This window comes from Colossoma macropomum, unplaced genomic scaffold (genome assembly GCF_904425465.1).
Source record: "Colossoma macropomum unplaced genomic scaffold, Colossoma_macropomum, whole genome shotgun sequence".
NCBI lineage: Eukaryota > Metazoa > Chordata > Actinopteri > Characiformes > Serrasalmidae > Colossoma > Colossoma macropomum.
This window is the reverse complement of record NW_023494795.1, coordinates 18199315-18220259: the sequence shown is the minus strand read 5'-3', so window position 1 is coordinate 18220259 and position 20945 is coordinate 18199315. Positions and strand designations below refer to the sequence as shown.

At 38.3% G+C, this 20945-nt stretch overlaps 1 protein-coding gene across 1 annotated transcript in view; it reads right to left on the bottom strand.

Moving 5' to 3' along the window:
- The window catches only part of rtn1b (reticulon 1b), a 57878-nt gene extending 38070 nt beyond the window's left edge, over positions 1 to 19808 (bottom strand). The window contains exon 1 of the mRNA XM_036581704.1: positions 19354 to 19808. Within this exon, the coding sequence (XP_036437597.1) occupies positions 19354 to 19570 (217 nt within the window). The 5' untranslated portion in view covers positions 19571 to 19808. The remainder of the gene's footprint in view (positions 1 to 19353) is intronic.
- Between the last annotated feature and the right edge of the window lie 1137 nt (positions 19809 to 20945).

The window sequence follows — 20945 nt, the reverse complement described above, 5'->3', positions numbered from 1 at the left end:
TGACCCCTGATGTTAGTGAAGATTTCTATTTTTAATCTTCAATTTAACATAAACAAATATACATTGTCAGAAAAAAACAGTGCTGTGTTAATTACCTGTCCAACAGAAAAATAGCCTTGGTTTCACTTTTCAGGCCTTTCAATTCCCTCAGGTTTTGCCACTGCTGGACAGCCACATCAATAAAAATGTGTGTATATATATATATATATATATATATATATATATACAGAGAGATAGATAGATAGATAGATATATAGATATATAGATAGATAGATAGATAGATGGATTTTTTTAGTTTTTTCTTCAGAGATTCAAGGTTTTGGTCCGACAGCGACAATATATTTGTAAAAACAGGGTGCAAAGTTATCAGTTAGCTGTAATTCCAACATTGGACCAATAAAAATATTTCAATTTTCCCATTATCAGCGAATAATATATTATATTGTGTGCCCCACAGCATATGAGAAAGCCAAGACCTGTGACACAGGTGTATGAAGAAAGAAGCCAATCAATCCTGCTTTATCATCTCTGAGTTTTTTCATTTACTAAAAGAAAGTTACTGGCTTGTATATGAAATATGCCCTCTAATGGAAAAGCCCATTCCATTGAGGTGGCACCGTTGCCTGAATTACACTGTTGCCTGGAAATGAAGGATACACACAAAGAACTCAGTGTGATGGGTGTCCTTGGCTGTGTTATCAGAGTGACCTGGTGTCAACAGCAGATCAGATAACAACAAAGAAGATGCCATCAGTGCATATGACCCACAGGTAGGTGAGTGATGTGATGTGGGCAGACCTTTGTACGTACAGCAGCAGAGGACACATGCGTGACCAAACACACAAAAAAAGCATTTTCCAATCAACACTACAAAGAGTTCTAAAACCATGAAGCACAGACTAACAATGTCTTGCACTGTGCAGCTTCAGCTCAGACAGTGCATTAGTTGAGAGTCATACTTTAGTCACTGCGCTACACTAATGTGCTCCGGCTAATCACTCTTCTCCTAAAGTCTGAAGGACTTAGAGGGGAATTACAGTAAGAGGATCCATGAATTACATGAATGAAAAATGCAAGATGTAGAGCAAAACATGACTTCATTGCTGCTTACAACATTTTGCTGTCTGTTCTGATCTTTCAGTGTGGGTGGCCAGATACAGCTTGGAGTTGGTAGCGCTCTGCTGACTTTCAATCTTAGAGATAAAAGGCGAAGAGATGCTGAGGTGAGAAAGATACAGAATACTGAAAAAGAGATGTCTGTGCCTGACAGCAATAAAAAAAGAGAAAGATCAGGGTTGGAAAGAGCAGTGACACAGCTGAAGGCTCTAGAAACTAAGGGCACATTTAAAGCACCAGTGTGGTCAGAGGGGCCGTGGCGGAGAGATGATACAGATTATCCATAACAAAGCCGTGGGTTAAGAACAGAGCAGGAAGGATGTAAGATAACACCCTTTCACCAGATCCAGGAGAAAAGCTGATGAGGCCTCTCAGCATAGTGCTCCCATCGGGGGGTAAAGTGACTAATGCGCTTTCCTCAAGAGATGTGCTATTGTGAGCCTGCTAGCCATTCAGCATTGTGGCTATGCAGATTAGATTAGCTTCATACACTGCCATTGCTTTGCCCAACAGCTGCATAGTTCTACAGTGCAGTGTATCAAACGAAGAACAATGGACCAGGGACCTTATGGAGAACACAATGGTGGGAGGATCAGCCAGGGACAGCAGCTCCCACAAGACTCTACTGGTTCGGTTTTATATAGCTATCTATAGTCTGATCTATAATCATTAGTAGAGGTAAACTATATGTTAAAAAATATAATATTACAATTTTTTTACGATACACGATATGTCATATTTATTTTGTCAGACATCTGATCAGTTATAACAGAGAGAAAAGAGCCCGCAGTGCTGTGAATGTAATTATTTTTATTCAATATTTGGCATACTGCACTGTACTAAATCCAGTTAAACGGAACTAATTTTTAATTTTATAACGAAACATGCAGTTGGGTCAGTATTCTACAAGTACTGTTGATACCCATGATATGTTCAGAAAAGCATATTGTGTACTGTGACATAATGTATCATGATAACAATATTTCTTGCCATACTGCCCAGCCCTAATAACTAGCCTGATCTAAATGACTGATACAGTGTCACTGTCATAAAGACACCTAATAACTGCTTTTTTCCCCATTTTATTTATTTATTTTTTGGTCTACTAGTAAACATGGGGTAAATATTTCACTGTGGATGGATCAACAGAAACACTGGATCAATAGCAGCAACATTAGGGACATAATTTTGTGTTTCCCCTGATGTAACCGATTAAAAAAGGTTTGATAACTATCCGCTGAATTAAATTTGATGTGTATCAACATGAAAAGTAATGTCCAGGGAAGTCCCCAAAGCTTGGTCTAAGAACCAAGTATCTACACTATACTTTGCTCTTCTGATTTCAGGAGATCAAATCCTACAATTTCATGTTGACAAATGCAGAAGCTGTGTTGGATCTTACTACACAAACAGCTTAGCCAAAACTTTTCAACTCATTTTGCGTCGGTTTTCCAGACAGGAATGAAGACTAGCCCTGAATAGCATTTTCCTTTCAATGGAGCATCTCCATTAGAATACTGTGTAGTCCAGGACTAGATACTTTTCTGGGAAACCGACCCCTCATAATTTTCCCATATTCAACTTTCCCTTTCTAGGTGCATGTTTTTGAACCAAAACCCTGGCTGGACTCATCAGAGAGCCTATTGAGAAGGTATAGGCTTACATTTCCGAAAGCATTAGAATATCAAGCGGAAACTTTTTGTTAACATTCCTTCCCACAAGGAGCAACAGAGCACAAGGGCTTCCTTCCTCCAGTCTGTGTTATTTTTGGTTAGTGCTATGCTGGTCTTACAGCAGCACAGAAAGTAGGAGGAAAGGAGGCTGCCTTACTAGCAATAAGGGTTCTATACAGTACCAACAAGGTTTTTTTGGCTTGTAACAATAGTGGAATCCTTTATTGGTGCTATATTTAACCATTTTCAAAAAGGTTCTATACAGAACCATCTACAGCACACTTTCCATCAATCTGAAGGAGGCTTTTATGATGCAAAGAACCCTTAAATTAGGTAACGAGTTCTAGTTTATAAATACAAATTTTTGCTCATATTTATAAGTACAAAGTCAAAGGACAAATTTGGATATATGCACTGGAGGTATATTAAATAAGAAAAACAAAAGCGTCTACATACTTGTTTTCTCTCACGTTATACATCACGATTTTATAATGACATTACATAAGAAAGACTGATGCCTGAACCAATTAATAAGGTTAGTTCTGTTGTCAATCCAGCATACTGGAGCAGTGTATCTCTAGTTTATTTGTGTGTGAAAGAGAAAAAGAAAGAAATAGGGCTTCAGGGCAACTTCGACATGGTCCACAGAACTACCTTATATATTCTTCTTTGAGAAGCCTCTGCTTAGCCATTTCAACTGGCATCAGCCTATCCTTTCAGCAGCCTGGCTTTTCATCCAGTGTATGCACTTCTCTGGGAAATACAGCTTTCTGCATGGAATATTGTGAGCAGTAAGACACGATAGGCCGGCTGTGACAGGGTCAGCCTGCATGACCCTGCAGCAGCAGCCCAGAGGAGATGGCGTCAAGCTGACAGCAAGTTATGAGCCTCTCCTCATTCTCCACAAGGATAAAAGTGTGTGTCTGTGTGAGCGCAGTTCTTCATTACAGAGGATGCAGATGCAGGTAAAAGGCCATACATAAGAACTGCAGTGGAATAGTGTTATGCTTCAACGTTTTCACAGTATGATAAGCCCGTTTATCATGGTGTCACTGCGTCATGGTATTAAGCAACAATTTAGAATGAAGGAATAAAGATGGAAAAAAATATAGGTAATCCTGTACATTTGACAACATACATACATACATACATCATCTAAACTGCTTATCCTTCTAGGTCGTGGTGGGGTGCTGGAGCCTATCCCAGCTGTCATTGGGCAGAAGGCAGGATACAGTCCATCGCAGGATACAGTCCATGCAGGGCAGACATTCACATTCACACACACACTCACACCTAGGGGCAATTTAGCACGTCCAATTGGCCTGACTGCATGTTTTTGGACTGTGGGAGGAAACCGGAGTACCCGGAGGAAACCCACACAGACACGGGGAGAACATGCAAACTCAAGGAAAACGACCCTGGCCGCCCGACCAGGACTTGACCTTTGATAACATATTTTTTATAATAACTTTTCCATGTAATCTCCTATTTTAATGACACATTATACAGCCAAAAGTATGTGGACACCTGACCATCACACCTATATGAGCTTGATAGCCATCCCATTCCAAATCCATGGGCATGAATATGGAGTTGGCCCCCGTTTGCTGCTACATCAGCCTCCACTCTTCTAGGACCTTCCTCAAGATTTTCGAGGGTGTGTTGTGTGACAATGTTAGTAGCTCCAAGCTTAGAGTACCCTAGTAATATCAGCAGAGGTAGAAGTGTAATAAGTGGACTGCAGAGCCAGTCTTACAGTGCTTTGAAGTCCATGCCCATTAAAAAATGCAAAGACTGAGCTGAAAGGGAGTGAGTTTCATCTTAAATCAGTTGAGAACCACTGGTTTAAGGAACTTGCAGGAAAACAATGCATAGATGGCAATAGACGGAAAGTGGTATTTTGAAATAACCATCCGATCATACATGGTGACTAACTGTGAAACCATGACACCATAACAAGCCAACAAGGCTTATAATCCAAATCTAATACAGTTTTATCATTTCACTGTGACAATAAAAAATCCTTATTTGACTACATGCTCAAGCATTGTGATAGCATCAATAATTCATCAACTCACCTCCATGCTGCAATCTAGAGTTAAAATAAATACTTCTACAATCACTTGACAAAAAAACAATATCAACAAAAACGTCTTTTTTGTTTTTTCCTTTCTCACAGGCGAGGGATTACATTAGCACTGGGGCACCATCTGCTAGCCAGCAAAGATTGTGCTAATCTGTATGTGTTTGTACATGACTGGGACAAATGAACAGCACATGGACAGACTACTGTGCAAACATTTTGGTGGGTAGAACTAGTGGCCAGAAATAGCTTTAATTCAGCAGCACCACTTTACTGTAACCTCAGTTCAGGGAGGGACATATTTAAGCAACAGTGACTAAGCATTTGGGTTGATTCAAATGCTTAAGCTTTGGCTAAATGAAAGCATATGGAGACTTTGGGCAAAAATACTATGGTGACTTCAGATAGCATCACAGACAATGCAACTTTAGGAAAAAGAAAGTGTTTGTGTCAGCAGTGTTTGGCTGAGAGCAACAGAGATAACTACTTATTGTAGCATTAACTAAAGCAGCAGCTGGAATTGGCGGGATGGCTGTTTATGAGATTAAGCCCTGCACTGCTGGGCTAATTGTGCTCCTAAGTAATGAGGCTGCACAGTGGGCTCCTCTCTGTTGTCCTATAAAGTGTGATCTTGTTTCTCTCGACACAATTTTTTTTCAGTTAATCTCTCAGAGACAGTTCTGATCGCCAAATCTTGCCTTTTTTTTCTTTTGAGGAGAAATAAAGTATAACATAATAATAAAAAGGAAGGTGTATGACATAGCTGATGTATTATTAGCTGAAAATGAAAAAAAAAGAATTATTATCACTCTGATATTGGAATTGCAGCTAATAATTACTTTTCTACTCATATATGCACTGACACTTGTGTGGGCACCAGTGGTGGTCCTTTCCACTCTTTTCAACTCACTCAAATATAGTGTGGTATATTACAGCATTGCCCTACATATTGAAGATAAGGGGTTCAAGTCCCTGTTCAGGCAGGATAACCACTGCTACACAAGGATCATTGGGCTAGACTTCTAATGTTACATTAATCTACTATTGTGAGTGGTTCTGATAAGATTGCCAATAAAATATTTACATAAAAGAATGTAAAAGCATACAGTAATTGTCATGTCAGATATAGCTCTGTCATGGCTATATAGGACAAATCAATTATTCATCTTTAGAGTTTTAACCGTAAGTGCCTACTTCACTTCATACGTGGATTATAGTGTAAGAAGGTTTTAAAATAAAATAAAAAAATAGGTATGTTAGTAATATCAGTAATATCATCGAACTTCCACGTCTTGTTATTGATTCTGTTTGCTCTCTTTAGGTAGGCTTACGCTGTTTTCCAGCACAGTGTTCATTTACTTGAGTCTTCAAAAGTTTCCAAGGTCCTGCATGTTACACAAAATGAAAATTTCCCGAAGCTTTAAAAGCTTTTGAAAAGCCATGTAAGTCTCTTTCAGTCAGAGCTAATGGTTGTTTTGGAGGCATTTCAAAAAACAGTGAGGGCATTTCATTTTTTCCTCAGATCTTATAGTGTTTGCTCCTTTATTTTTATGCTTTACGGTGTACTGCACATTTCAGTATGTGTGTTAGACAGCACACATATTTGTGAGATTAGGTGACTGTAATCACAATGTATTTCATTACAGCCTGTATTCAAAACCACTGCAGCCTCTCTAATGAATGCAGCTCAATGAAGCAAAGATTCTCAAAACAAAGCGATTCCTCTGTGTAGGTTATGATTCATGGGATGAGAGTTTGAGTGACAACAAGCGCCCACATTAATGGTTGTTTTGGAGTGAAAACAATTACAGGAACACCCTGGGGTATTACCTGTGCATTTTTATCAGCAGTACCTAAGATAGAAAAGCCTTCTAATAAGGGAACTTTGAAAACGGTAGGCTCATTCTGAAAGGTCTAACAACGTTAAAATAGTGTACATTAACTGGGTGTATTTCCAAAACCTCCTCCATCAAGGGTCAGAGACTCTGGGATTTCTATGAACACAGCTTCTTTATCACACTGTCAAAAACAAACATTGCCAGTAAATATGGCAAGGTAGAAGAAAATCTTTACTTACAGAACAGTAGCACTGTTTTCTTCAGTGGGCCACTAGTCTAAGCGCTCGAGTTTTGTTTGCTTGAAAATGAAAAAAGTGTGGAGGAACTGAAGGAAGAAGGAAAGTGTTTTAACATTGCAGGCCGACCTGGGAATAAAAAGACTCCACTTACACTCACTTACTCATTCAAAAGTTTGAACTGCTGTTCAACAACGACAGTGACAAACGTGTAAAATGAAATCAAATCGGCTAGTCCTGAGCAACTTCACAGGTTTTAAATACGTAGTAAGACAAAGGCAATTTGTAAAAAAAAAATAAATAATATGAAATTTTAGATGTCTTAAGAAAAATGATCAGACGCATAGAAGAATCTAAAATCACAGAGAAAGCTATAGTACCGAAAAATGAAGTTATAATCAATTTAACATCCAGAATTCATCATATTTCAAAAGTGGAGATCAAATCTCCAGGCATATAACATGATAAAAATAATGATAACTACAGTGCATTATTTATCATTGAATCACTCCTTTACAAAATTCCTGAAATACTAAAAATGTTTAGATCTGAACATCTGTCAAAAACAACTGTTGCCAGGAAACACAAAGTATTTAAACTCACATTAAGTTATTACTGTACATAAAAAATACTGGCATCCAAGTTAATAATGTTTTAACATGATTAATGATCAATACCACAATTTTTTCCCCAGTTCGACTTTTTCAAACCATCCATGGTTCCAGCCTCAAGCTGCTTTCATGCAGCTACTATGACACGGCAACAATAGCCCTCTCATTCAAATACAGCTCTAATAATGGCTTTCTTGATACAAAAAAATTATTTCCAGCTACTGTCATGGTGACGGAGATCTATGTAAATCAACGAGCAACAAACTTACAAAACCAACAGCAAAGTGGAAAGCTTCACTTCTAAACCATCTTCGGCAGTTTGACTACAAAGCTAACTAATGCTACGTTTATCAGTGGAAAACAACTAATGTCAATGAGTGGTTAAACTATAGCATTTAACTTATTCTGCCTAAATGACGAAGCTGAAGTTGGCTTTCTGTTTACCAGCTTCTTCTTCAAATTTTTCTTTTTCACCTTATATGGCGTAGCAGCTGCGCCACTTAAGTTGGACCAGAATTTCTGCCTTGTGCCTAAATAAAGTAATGATCAATATATCTGTGACTCGCATGTCTGGTACAGTCGATGCATTCAAAATTATTAAACCAGAGGGGACATGTAAACAAATATGAGCTGAACTGGTATCTAACATAGGTTGGGAGCCAAACCAAGTTATTTAGCTTCTCTTTGAAACGTGTAGTGTGTATGTTGTATTGGCACTAGGTTGTGAGAGCATAGAGCACATTGATATGCTGTGAGACGTTATTCACATCTCAAAAATAAGTTCCAGTATAGCTACATACTATTACACACAGTAAACATGCCATATTCAGATTCTCCCGCATGTAATCCAGTTAATCATTAAATTCTTCAAACGATAATACGACAGATATTTATTTGAGTTCATAACACTAAAGTGTGAAATCCCAAAGTTGCAAGCTTATTTTTAACCTGTATTATGTCATGTTATCTTCTTGAGGACTCTTATACAACTACATATAACAAATGTTTAGGGAAATCTTTATTTATGTTACGTATTTCAAAAGAAAATAAAAATAATATTGATTGATATATCAGTGTACCGGATTTTTAAATCCTCATATACTGAAATCGGTATCGAACTTAAAAATCCTTTATGAGTCAGGCCCTTTTCAGTTCTGTTCACATAATGAAAATAATAATATAATAAATACATTCTATTGCAGCTCATTTCATCCACCCATATAGCTACAAGAAAATGTACTCCTTTTAAAATAGAAACAAATTGGTGTTTAGAGTCAAATTTGAGCAAATTAGGCAATTTTAATTGTTTGATAGCTCTAATAAAAAACAAAAACTGTTAATGTGGCAAGTGATTCCTACAGTAGTGTACATGACTCTTAGCTTTGGGAAAAGTCACCAAATAATGAGAAGATAAGGTACAGAACTACACCAGATCAACAAGTTTTGTTTGACCATTACGAGACCCCTTAGTGTCAGTTAAAGGCAGCAATAACTAAAGCATGATGTAATTTCATGTTAATTATTCCTCACTCATAGGTCACTGAAGCAGAGATATTCTGTCAAAAGTGCAGATTCTTTCAATCCATACAAACATTTGTGTTGAAAAACAAAAGAGATGTTTTATCCACAAACTTCCAGATTGTTTATGCCACACTGAACAAATTGTAAAAGGTGGAACCTGTAAATGTAAATGTTAATCATACTGTAGCTTTATAATTAATTGTGCAATTCCATAACATTTCAATATTATAGCAAAACAAGAGTAATAACTCTAGACTTCTAAGGGTTAAAGCCTCAAAACACAGCGCTCCTAAATGATGCATCTAGCTAAGAAGATTGCATCAGTGCATCAGTGCTCTCCTTCACTATGACTCTGCATGAGCAGCGGTTTGAAAAGAAGCTGTGTGTGGTGGCTGGCCTCATGTGTCTTGAAGGAAGAATATGCTTGCATTCACACTCCCAGACTGGCTGGTGTGTGTACATTAGGAAACAAGGATGTGAGAACGGTGACAACTAATGTTATGGAGACAAATAAATTAAAAAATGAATCAACGTTTTCTTGCATGCACGTTTTAACACACTTGTCTTTGTTGTAACCTTGTGTCCTTGAAGAGTATGAGCAAAAACTGGATGGACTGCTTTCTGCAGGTCCATTCTGGTTCACTGCCCCTCTCCTCTCTCTGTCTGTCCACTACATTATTCATGCATAAATGGAGGGGCTTACTAACAGTGGGGGTGAGAGTAGTCCCACAGCTGTCAGTCATCTTTCATATATCCAACAACTGCATCTTCTGCAGCTAAGTAGCTCTGGTGCACTTAAGTGATTTCAGAATCAGAATCTTGTCTTTCATTTTTCCCCTGAGCTCCACTGTTGGGTGTGGTTTATATGCCAAAAGCAGTGATGATTCAGTTTGAGAGACTGATACATACAAATAACCTCACTTCTGATTGACTGCCCTGTTTTGTGAGCTGAAACACCTCTTATAACTTCAATGTGAAAGTGTGGGACTAAATTACTGTACACTGAATTAGAATATAAACATACATGTGTTGGTTTTCATGGCATCACAAAAACTAATTACTTCAAAACATGATGTCTTTGCTGCTTAATTTCCATATGAATGTGTCCAAAAGTATCCAGACACCCCTTCTAATCAGTGAATTCAGCAACTTTAAAGTGCACTCAACTGCACACACACAGTTTGTATAATCTTCATAGCAAAGCACTGCCAACAGAATGGGACAATCTGAAACAGCCGCACGTGAGCCTAAGTTCACAAGGCCCAATGCCAAGTGTTGGCTCAAGGGGTGTAAAGCTCTCCAGCACTGGGCTGTGGTGTAGCAGAACTGTATTCTACGGAACAACGGAGCACCATCTATTACCTCAGGAATGAGCTGGAGTGGTACTTATGGTCCAGAACCAACATAACTTCACAACTTCACTTATCCTCTTGTTGCTGAATGCAATATGGGCCTTACAGCACTGTTCCAACATCTTGTTTAAAGCCTTCCCAGAAGAGTGGGGGCTGATATTGCTGCAAAAGGGGTGATTATTAGCACTCTAGATTTCAGAATAAATGCTGGAAGAGCTGGTGTCTACAAACCTTTGCCCATACAGTGTATGATCTGTCGACTGAATGGCATGTTTTGAAACTTCAACAATGTTTATATGCTATACCGAACTGTTATTTCAAAAATTCAGTTTTCCCAGATACGGACCCTTCACAACCAGTGTGAAAATGTACGTGAATACAAGCTAAGTGCTGCCATAAGATTTTCAAAGCAAATGTGAAAAACAAGGTCTCAGTCGATAAGCATCTGTACATCTGTGCTCCAGGCATGACCTCACATCTCTAAATCAATAGACTTGGCTTAACCCTTGATTTTCTGCAAAGGATTCCGTGCAGTCAATAGTGACGAGACAGAATAAGCCTTCCGGGTGAATTTCTCTCTGAGGTTTTACAGCTCCATCCACTTTTGTGTCAGTCAGGCAGTAACTCAGGAACAGGGAAATAATGCAGATTCAAGCTGGCCTCTGTCACTCAGTAAACAGTCTGTCTGTTCCGCGAGCAGCCGTGATGCTGGGAACTGGCACTGACATTAAACCCCTTACTGACTGTACAAAGTGTTGTTATTTTGCATTTGTGCAGATGAAACTGCAGTTGTGAAAAGTCTAATAACGTTTCTGTTTTCTATGTGTGTCACCTAAAGACCGGCGGCCTGTTTGTATAAAACATCTTAAGCATTTATATTCAGGATGGGCTTAAGGGATACATTTAAAGCTGTTAATTTATGTTTAAATTTGTAACTGTCAAAAACTTGAGTGCAGAAGCATACACTTTAAAGGCTCTAAAACTCAATTTACAATTAGCAACTTTTTTTTACTTTCCACTTAAATATTCCCCTGAAGACGTTTTACACAAAAAACCTACTGTTAAAGGAGAACCTGAGGCCAAAAATCACTTAGGATGTTTTATGCAAGTGACTACAGCAATATATTTCCTATTTGGCAATATCACTAAAGCTACAAATTGTCCATAAAATTCAATTATCTGGATAAGTAACTCTCAATAGATAATAAGGTTCAATTCCTATTAAGACAATTTAGCAAATGTGTTTTTGTCACAGAAGCTCAGTCAAATAAATTCTCACTCAAGACAACTGGAATATTATTATTCTGAAAGATTTCTATCCAGGCATGTGTACCATATTATACCAGTAGGAGTCAACATAGCATTTACAATTGCCTATTCCAACAACTTGATTAAATAGTAGGTCGCCCTGGATAAGAGCCTCTGCCAAATTCATTAATATAAAGGTTTGGTTGCTTTGGTATGGTTTGTTAAGTCTATTTTAATTGTTTGGTCTTCTTTTATGTGTATATGTGTATGAACAAAAACCTCAGATTACTTGATTAATCATCAAAATAACTGGTAGTTCTTCAGCATCTAATACTGTCATTTCTCTGCCTCTTGTTTCTGAAAAAAGGAGGATTTATTTTAAATAAGTAGCATTGTGAGCAAAAGAAGGACTTGACTTCAACTCATTAACGGAGGTCTTGTTAGTTCAGGATACTATTTAAGACAACTGTGAGTTTAACAGTGCTGTATGTGTAGACTACTAGACTCATCAAGCCAGACATTTCACTGTATCCCACCTGACCAGGGTCCACAGCATCATTATCATCTTTTTATATGCTGTGATTAAAATAGCAACAACATAACCAATACATGACATACACTCATCAAGAACACACTTAAAACTATTCCAGAACAGTGTTGTGCTGCTCACTAATTCTGAGTAATTCTCTAACAGCTGATGAGGAACTAGTGCATCACCCGCAGCTCTTTCAGGACTAAAAATAGATGTAATCTTAAAAACACGAAAGCCCTCACAGATAAGGAGACTGTAACCGACTGGAAATAAACTGCAAATTGTTATGAATTCAACATAAACTCAAAATGCATCCTCATCCTTAATATTTAATGTGATCAGCTACTCAAGTACTTCGCTTTACATAGAAAGTGTCTTGTTACTGTAAGTTCCACAGAGGGCTTATAGACAGTTGCAGGAGGAGGGGAGAAAATGCTCCAGGATATTTAGTGCACCTGTGGTAACAGCAGCCATAGTAAAGGTGCTTATCCACACACTGTCATTCTAACTACAGTCAAAGCCAGTGTGACATTTCATAGCATTGCTATAATCCTTAGAACTGCAGTGAAGCTCTGATCAGTTTATTCGCTACTGGGCCTACACAACCACCTTTGATGTATACTGTATAATGGGGAGACATAATCAGTATAATTCTTCCATTAAATATTATATCAACATACAACAATATATAAAAGCAGTAGCTGGGATTAATAACCATACCTGTGGAGCTGCGCTATAATATAAACTATAATCAGTACACTGTGATTAGCAAACTGATGAAGGTTGACAAAACCATAGTAGGACTGGGTGATATGGGAAATATGAATATAGCTTGTAGAAAACATATGATACATCTTTTACCCTTTTCTTTATTCATTTCATTCACTTCTTTTACATGCTTTCCTTTATATTTTCTTACACTGTCAGGAAAGTTAATGAAAGGCTACAATCCAGCCAACAATGTAACCCCTAATTACAAAACATTAGGCATACCACTGGCATAATCTCTAAAAACTATAATCTCAAATCTTTCTAAACTTTTTTTTTAAATAAAACCAAAAGAATAAAGGCCATCACACACTGAATGCATGGCATCACAGAGTGCTGCTATAGAATGCAGGGAGAGCCCATAAACGTCAGGTTCAAGTTCAGTTTTACACTCTACTTACGTAAATTGAGTGAAATAAAGTGTTCAGCATCACTTATCACACTTGGCATCCATTTACTACCTCTCCACAGACTGGCTATTTTTGAGCTGAAAAATATGAGCTGAAAAAGGCTAAGATAGCAATGTCAGTTGAGGTGACTTACCTTTAGCATCTGTCTGTTTATGTAAAAGACTGGATGTCTTGCTCGTACATTTCAAGCCACAAGTGACCTACTGGCCTAGTGGTCTCAATATGGCTTCAAATTAATACAGTAATGGCAAAATACTGCATGGTGTGCTGTGACATGCTGAGAAACTGAACAGTGCTCGGAGTCAAGGAGTGCCAGTGAGCGTCGATGCGCTGTCTTGACACTGGCATGTGTACCTCCATTACAAACATTGGTTTCTGATTTCTGGATGCTACGATGCGCTGTGCAATGCGGCGCATCCAGTGTGCAACGGCCTAAAGGAAGCCCAATCCCATTTCACCGCTTGCCCCTACCTAGCCCTTACTCCTCCGTGTTGCGCATTCACACCTAGGGGTAGGGTGTCCTGGTTTTTGTTGAGAGTGATAGGGTGAAGTGTTAGGCTACATGGCCCTCCAAGCAGGGGTTTTTCAGAGGCACGCTCCAAACTACTACTGTTACAAAATGAAAAAAAAAATGGCAAGATGGCTGGGCAAGTGACCAAAGTAAGCCAAAAATGTAAGGATTTTCTCAGTTAAAAAATTATGATAACCATTGCATTATCTTAGTTTAAAGTTTCTTTAAAGTCCTTTTCTTCATAACAAGCATAAAAAATGTTGTTTCCATAGCTAGCTAGCTAAATTTCCCGTTCCACCTTAAATGGTGGAACAGTTACATTCTGGCACCTCAGGCGTCAGAACTACCACAATGCTGAAGATGGAATGTGAAAATTCAAACAAGAAGCTAGCGAATGGCTGACTTCAGCTTCATATCACTAAAGAATGATTGGTGGGTGATAATATACAATTGTCACATCCCGCCCCTCTTTGAAGGCACATAATGCCATAAATTTTACCGAAGCTCAGCAATGAGGTTGCCGAATTTTACCGCTCCTCTGCTATCACTGCAGTCCAGCCGGGTTGCCTACAGAGCACCGCTAGTAGCCTGTTACACAGAGTAATGTTCTTTTTTGTTTGAGGGTTGTTTTCAATCGCTACCCCTTGTAACTCAGTACCAATGGGCAAGGTGACACTTGAAAACAAGGGGTAAGGGTAAAAATAAGAAATGGGATTGGGCCTAAGAATAAGATGTACAGCTAATTAGCTGTACTCTTCACTCAGCAACTACACTACAAATCTGAGAGCTGATTAATACAGTTATGAAATAGGACATTTGGGCAAATGAGGTGTTAGTGACAGAAAGAATTTTATCATGATATTAAAGTACTCAGTATATTCATGTAGCCTAGTAAATGCGAGTTTGAAATGCCCTAAGCATCATTTATGCTGTACTCAAAGAGCTTTTTTTTCTTTTTCATGCGGAATGATATTCAATTCAATTTCACAGACATTCAGTAATGCATGAGTTATATATGCTCACTAACACCACTGACTGACTTATTCAAAACACAGCACTTTTGTGCCATTTCAAAACAATGTTAAATGAATTTAACTTGACCCTCAGAATTACTGCCACACTATCTTTTTCACCCATTTCAGAACAAGTGCTTTCTGAAGAGCATTTTCCTGCAGTGCCAATATAGAAATATACCTTGACTATGACTGTATTTTAATAGATATTGCTCCTTTTTGATATGAAATACATATAATAATATAATATTTATTGTTATTGTGATAATTTACATCACATTACAATATAGCCCACTTTCGTGAGCATATGGACACTGTGAGTACCTAAAGCAGAAATTCCAGTTGTGGTGATAGGAGCAAGACTCCTGAACAGTTTAAAGTCTCTAGAAGCTCACAGAAAGTTACTGCATTAATTGGTTATGAATATGCTGCTTGATGCCCAGGGCATTCATTTATGATAATTTTGAGGTTTTGACCTCAAATATATTTCTTCATTAATGGCAGAGAGGTGTATTAAATAGAACTATAGAAACCATTCTTACAGCATGAAATCTAACTGTATTTGATTCACAGTGTGCATCGCTCCCTGTACTGAAAAAAAAGAATATTAAAATGCATACTGTGACACTCCTACATTGTGACCCCTGGGGCCGGATTTACGAAAGCTTTCTTAAGAAAAAACTTGCGAAGGTTCTTAAGACAAACACTAAGACGTCCATGTTCAGAATGTTCTTAAATGCAATTTTCGAAAAAAAAAACTTAAGAAGTTCTCAAATATTCTCTGAAGATAATATTAATCATTTTCTTAAGATTTTCTTAAGAAAATCTTTATTGTTGTCTTATGTATGCTATGTTACATTTACCATGTACCATAAACGACATGAGATACATTCTGAACTTGTATTAACAGTTATTTCTGTTATGTAGTTTAAGCGTTTAAAACTAAATAGCAAACAAAAACTAGAGGTGATGGTGGAAGAAACAGCCAACAGCAAAAAAATCCTCATTAGAAAATAAAATAATTATGGGGATGGGCAGCAGCAGCCGACACAGTGTCCATGATAAATTTAGATGCTCACCTTATCAACTCTTACAGCCTGACCCAAGTGTGAGGCAATAGGAAGGGTAAGAAAACATTTAAGAACATAATATTTAAGAAAATCACTTGTTCTTAGAATTATTCTTAAGAAAATAGTTAAGAAAAGAAAATAAGATCATTCTTAAAATGTTATTTGAAGAATAACAATGTCTAATAACTTTTTTCTTAAGAATGAAGTTAAGAAAAAACACACATTTAAGAAGATTTTCTTTCTTAAGACAATTTCGTGAAACCGGCCCCTGGCTCCTATCACCACCACTGTAAAGAAATCTGAGTCGGTAAGTAAAAAAAACCTCTATAGCATAAATAATAATCATAATGGCCATGTGAGTCGATTAAATGCTATGAAATGCCAATAACACATTAAGTCTGGTCTTTATGGGAATACATATAAGCACAGCACCGGCATGGGTAAAAAAAAGACTACAGGCAGAGAGAAAACATTATGATTGAGGCTACAGCCAAAATGCTTTAAGTATACTAAGCTATTGATTAATATCTGTGCTGATCGGAGGCATTTAAAAATGGTGCTGAAGCACAGCTTCTTCTGCTTGTGGTGTAAACTGAGCTTTATAGAGGTCTTACAGTGGCTCAGCACAAACAGTTCACTTAGGGTACAGCCATTTTCATGTAAGACCCCAACTTGAAAGAGCATTACATAACCCTTCCCGCACTGGGAGAATGGGCTATTTTTCTATTCTTTTTCATTTCAGCTAAGCTTTTATGTCTGTGCTCACTTTGTGCATTAGTATATGTTGAACAGATAAAAAATGTACAATATAGTGAGATGTAGCCAAAGTGAGTGAACATGCCCGCATTTCCAATAGGCTCATCAGTTTCCTGTTCAATTGAATCAGTCCTCAAAGATGAGGTTAGACTGCTTAGATTGTCTCTGAGATTACAAGTTAATATTACACAGCAGCTTTATTTATTTTTCAGTAACATGACTGTGCATGTTACTGAAAAATAAAATGTGGTCTAGGAATAATTCTCAATGCACTATCATAAAATAAAAATATCTCAGTCAAAAGTATTGATCATTATGTAGTAAAGTCAAAAAACTACACAGAATGCTGTAAAGTGTTATTCTCTTGAATACAAGTCCACAAAAAGAGAAACAGGAAATATTTTATCTCGTTTTTTTAACAGGAGATGTAGGCTTATTTACAGATGGAGAAAATGCTTTAATAGCCAAACAAAACGTCAGGTCAGCAAGTTACAAATCGTCATGGTTCAGTAAAGAGCCAAACACTGTGATCAGTTTCAGTGGTGGGGTATGACTAACCTGGGATTTTCAATGACAACCCCAATGTCAACACTGTGTTTTAAAACTAGTCCAACTAGTCCAAATCCAGGTTTACGCTTATCTGTGTCTGTTAAAACCAACCGAAAGAGACTAAGGGGGGCAGAAATGAGTTCTCACATTAAAACATCAGGATTGGTCCATTTCAGTCACACATGGTCACATCAGACAAACCCATGCAGTCAAGACTACGATGTAATCTTATGAAACAGCACTCATGCATTTAACCGACTGCACATAGACAGCACCAGAAACAACACAGAGTCACAGTTATGGCTATGGCGGCTGGAATGTTCTAATGTCAAGTCTAGATATGACGGTCCTTCAGGCAATGAGCTAAATGGCACTGGCTAGCTTCAGCATAGGATTTTTCTGAGCACTCACTAATGTCTTACCATATTTCATTTGGATTGTATTTAGTCAATATAAAGTTAGAATTTTAGTTTTGGGTGTACATGTAATTTAACTTTTTTGTAACAGCTTGTAATAGCAATGGCACAGCATCTCTTAGGACGTGAGCTGACTTTCTTAAAAACAGCCTCACTTCTAGTGCTGACCACAACACTATATAGCTTTTTTTCTTGTTAAAACACACTTGATTGACCTCATAAAGGGCCTGATATTGAGGGTGTAATAACCTGCAACTAATATGGGCCAATCTGCATGTAGCCTAATAATGTAACTTCAGAAAAACAGTGAATATTCCTTTATAGCAATGGTTGGCAAATAAAGAACATGCTGATAAATTATGATGTAGGATGTGATTAAGTGAAAAAAAGTCATCATCAGTATCTGTCTTGGAGGACAAGAAGCAAGCAAATCATATTTTCAGATCTATGGAGGTTTGTTTTCCATTAGCCTCCCTCTGTAAGAAATATATGTAGTAGCTCAGCAGGGCTGAGAGCATGGAGCAGCAGACAAGCAGATGGTGAAGTGTCTTGGCAGGACACAGTGGCCTATGTATTAGGACTACAAGGATTGTGAGTAATAACTTTGTGACTTTTATGCTTGAGAAAATCCATCAGTGGCAGCAGGATGATTCAGTGATTCTGAACCACTATCTTGCTTGTTAATAAGGAGATACAACAGTTTTAATATCTGTAAATTGTTATAAAACTTAATTAACATAGTCATTATAGCTAATCGCACAAAAATAGACAAAATGGGGTGCTAAGTCCTCACATATCACACATTTTAAAACATCTTTCAAAATCGTAACAAACTATCAAGCACTGGAGCAGGTGTCTAGGGATTGTTATTCCCCGATATGTCTGTGACTGAATGTAAAAGAGAACAAGGCGGACAAAACGCAGGTGGAAAGGCTGAAACATGATCCGACCGCCATTCCCTTCCTGACAGGACAGGACAGAATGAAGCACTATCCTCTTATTGAATTCTTAGGTCAAAAAAAAACAGTTAAGAAAAAGCTAAAGACACACAAAATTCAGAAATTAACAGCTTTGTAGTTTAAAGAATTCGACTGAGAGGCGTTTATGCTTAAACGTTGCTTAAATGTACCGGGCTGATGCAGACTTTGCACTGCAGGCTAAACGAAGGCTAACGTTAACCTCGTAGCACCTAAACTGTGGTAATTACTCAAAACAGCATCAGCTGACAGTCGGACCTGCAGACTAGCAGGCATGAATCCTTGGCTAAATAGTTCGGCTCTAACAGGCTCGAACATGAACTAAACTGGCAACTAACTTATACTTTCACAGGACAGAACATGCCTACCAGTTTACCAAAATTACAGCCGAGCTATGACGACGAACAGAATCCTCTAAAATAGTTCACAGTTAGCGAGCTACCGTGCTAATGCTTTTCCATCCAAGGGCCTAAGACGAAGACGAAGGGTAAAGTTAGCAAGCTAACTAGCGTTACAGAACAGTCCAACAGAACTGCTGTAGTGGGACGTTGTTTAGTAAATACAGCAGCTAGCCAGCTAAAGGAGTAATGTCACCTGGTGTTTGAAGAGTTACAGAGCCTAAACCAGCCAGCGTGTAAAAGAGTAACAGAACTTAGCCTGTTAGCCAAATGACCTGTAGATGCAGTTTCCATGACAACAGGGAGCGGTTGCCGGTCGCTCTCGGCATGGCTGAAGAGCTGCCCGTCTTCACTCGGCTCGTCTCGCAGCTGCCGCCCATCCTCCGAGTCGTCAAACCGGGCCGCGGCGTTCCCAAACCGATCCATCTTCTCGAAACCGTCTCCGTACCACCCGCCCTCTGAACCTGGCTCCTCGCTGGGCTTCGCGGACATGCTCGTCGCGGAGGTCTCGTCAATGCGCGATGCGTCCCGGACCGGACCGGACCGAGAGGGTTTTATTTAGAGCACGACAGTGAAGGCAGTGTTAAAAAGAGTCAGCTCCACTCGAAGGACAGGCTCCTGTGTCGCAGGTCTGTTCAGACTGAGCAGACTCGCCCTCCCTGCTAGAGGCTCACGCATGTGTGAAAACGGCTTGTTTAGTTCGGTGTTTCGGCGCTGACGTAATGGTGTCCGAGGCTCATGATGGGCGCGGATTTGGGATGGAAACAGTCTGTTAACCGTTTACGGCCAGGACACCGTTAGTTACACCTCTTTTTCTAGTTAAAAAGCACTTGCAATATATATAGAGATTGATAGAAATACCTGAAAATATTAAAGAAGTTCAACAGTATTACAAAGTATTTTGTCCACTCAAGTAATGAGAATTGAGATAAAAATGCCAAAACATACTAGAAATATAATAGAAAATATTAATCGTTTAATTTGTTTGTACCACGTAGAGCTCTAATAACCTACTAAATTGTGTGCATTATTTTTCTGCGTAATTATGACACTAAAATGTTAATGTTCGGAGTTTGAGGCTGTTTCGTGAACGACTCATAAATATTTTCTATATGATGTGGGAAAAGAACAACGTAGAGCCTCAGTAGTGCTGAGGAAAACTACAGTAATGAGTTAGTTATTGTATATAGTTTGTTGTCATACAGTTTCCTTCACATTAAGGATGTTTCACGTTGAGCTATACATACTGATTATTTAGGATCAATTATTATCGCGCTCGCTGATTGAAATTAAGCTGCAAAGTGCTTTTCTGCGCATTTGTTGTTTGTGTGCTCTTTATGTGAAGGAGGTGGCGCCATCTTGCGTCTGTGGGACGCATGACAGCATCCAATATAGTTGCCAATATTATGAGTCAGCTTCTGGGACAGGGATTAATCCAAGTGCTGGACTAAACAGTGTTCTGAATGGCGAATTTTAATCGAAAGAAAAATGTAGTCCAGTACTAGACATAATCCTTGATCAAGAAACTAACCATATAAATATGTTTTTTACATGTCCCTGTAAAAATTCATTGAGGTACCACCGATTTTTCAAAACATCTGCACAATTCAATCGTTAAGGTGTGAACAAAGTCGTTCAGAGTAGTTTAATGTGAAATCGTGTAGAGAAACTCACCATCTCAGATTTCTTTACAGTGGTGATAGGAATAAGGGCTTATGATGACAACAATGCAAATGTAGCTACTTTATTTACTATCCAAAATGACCGATGAACCAATGATACATGTTGAGAATGGTACAATTGTGGTAAATCTGAAAAAACTATATTTTCTTTTGCCTCACAATGCCTTACATGTACATCCCCACCA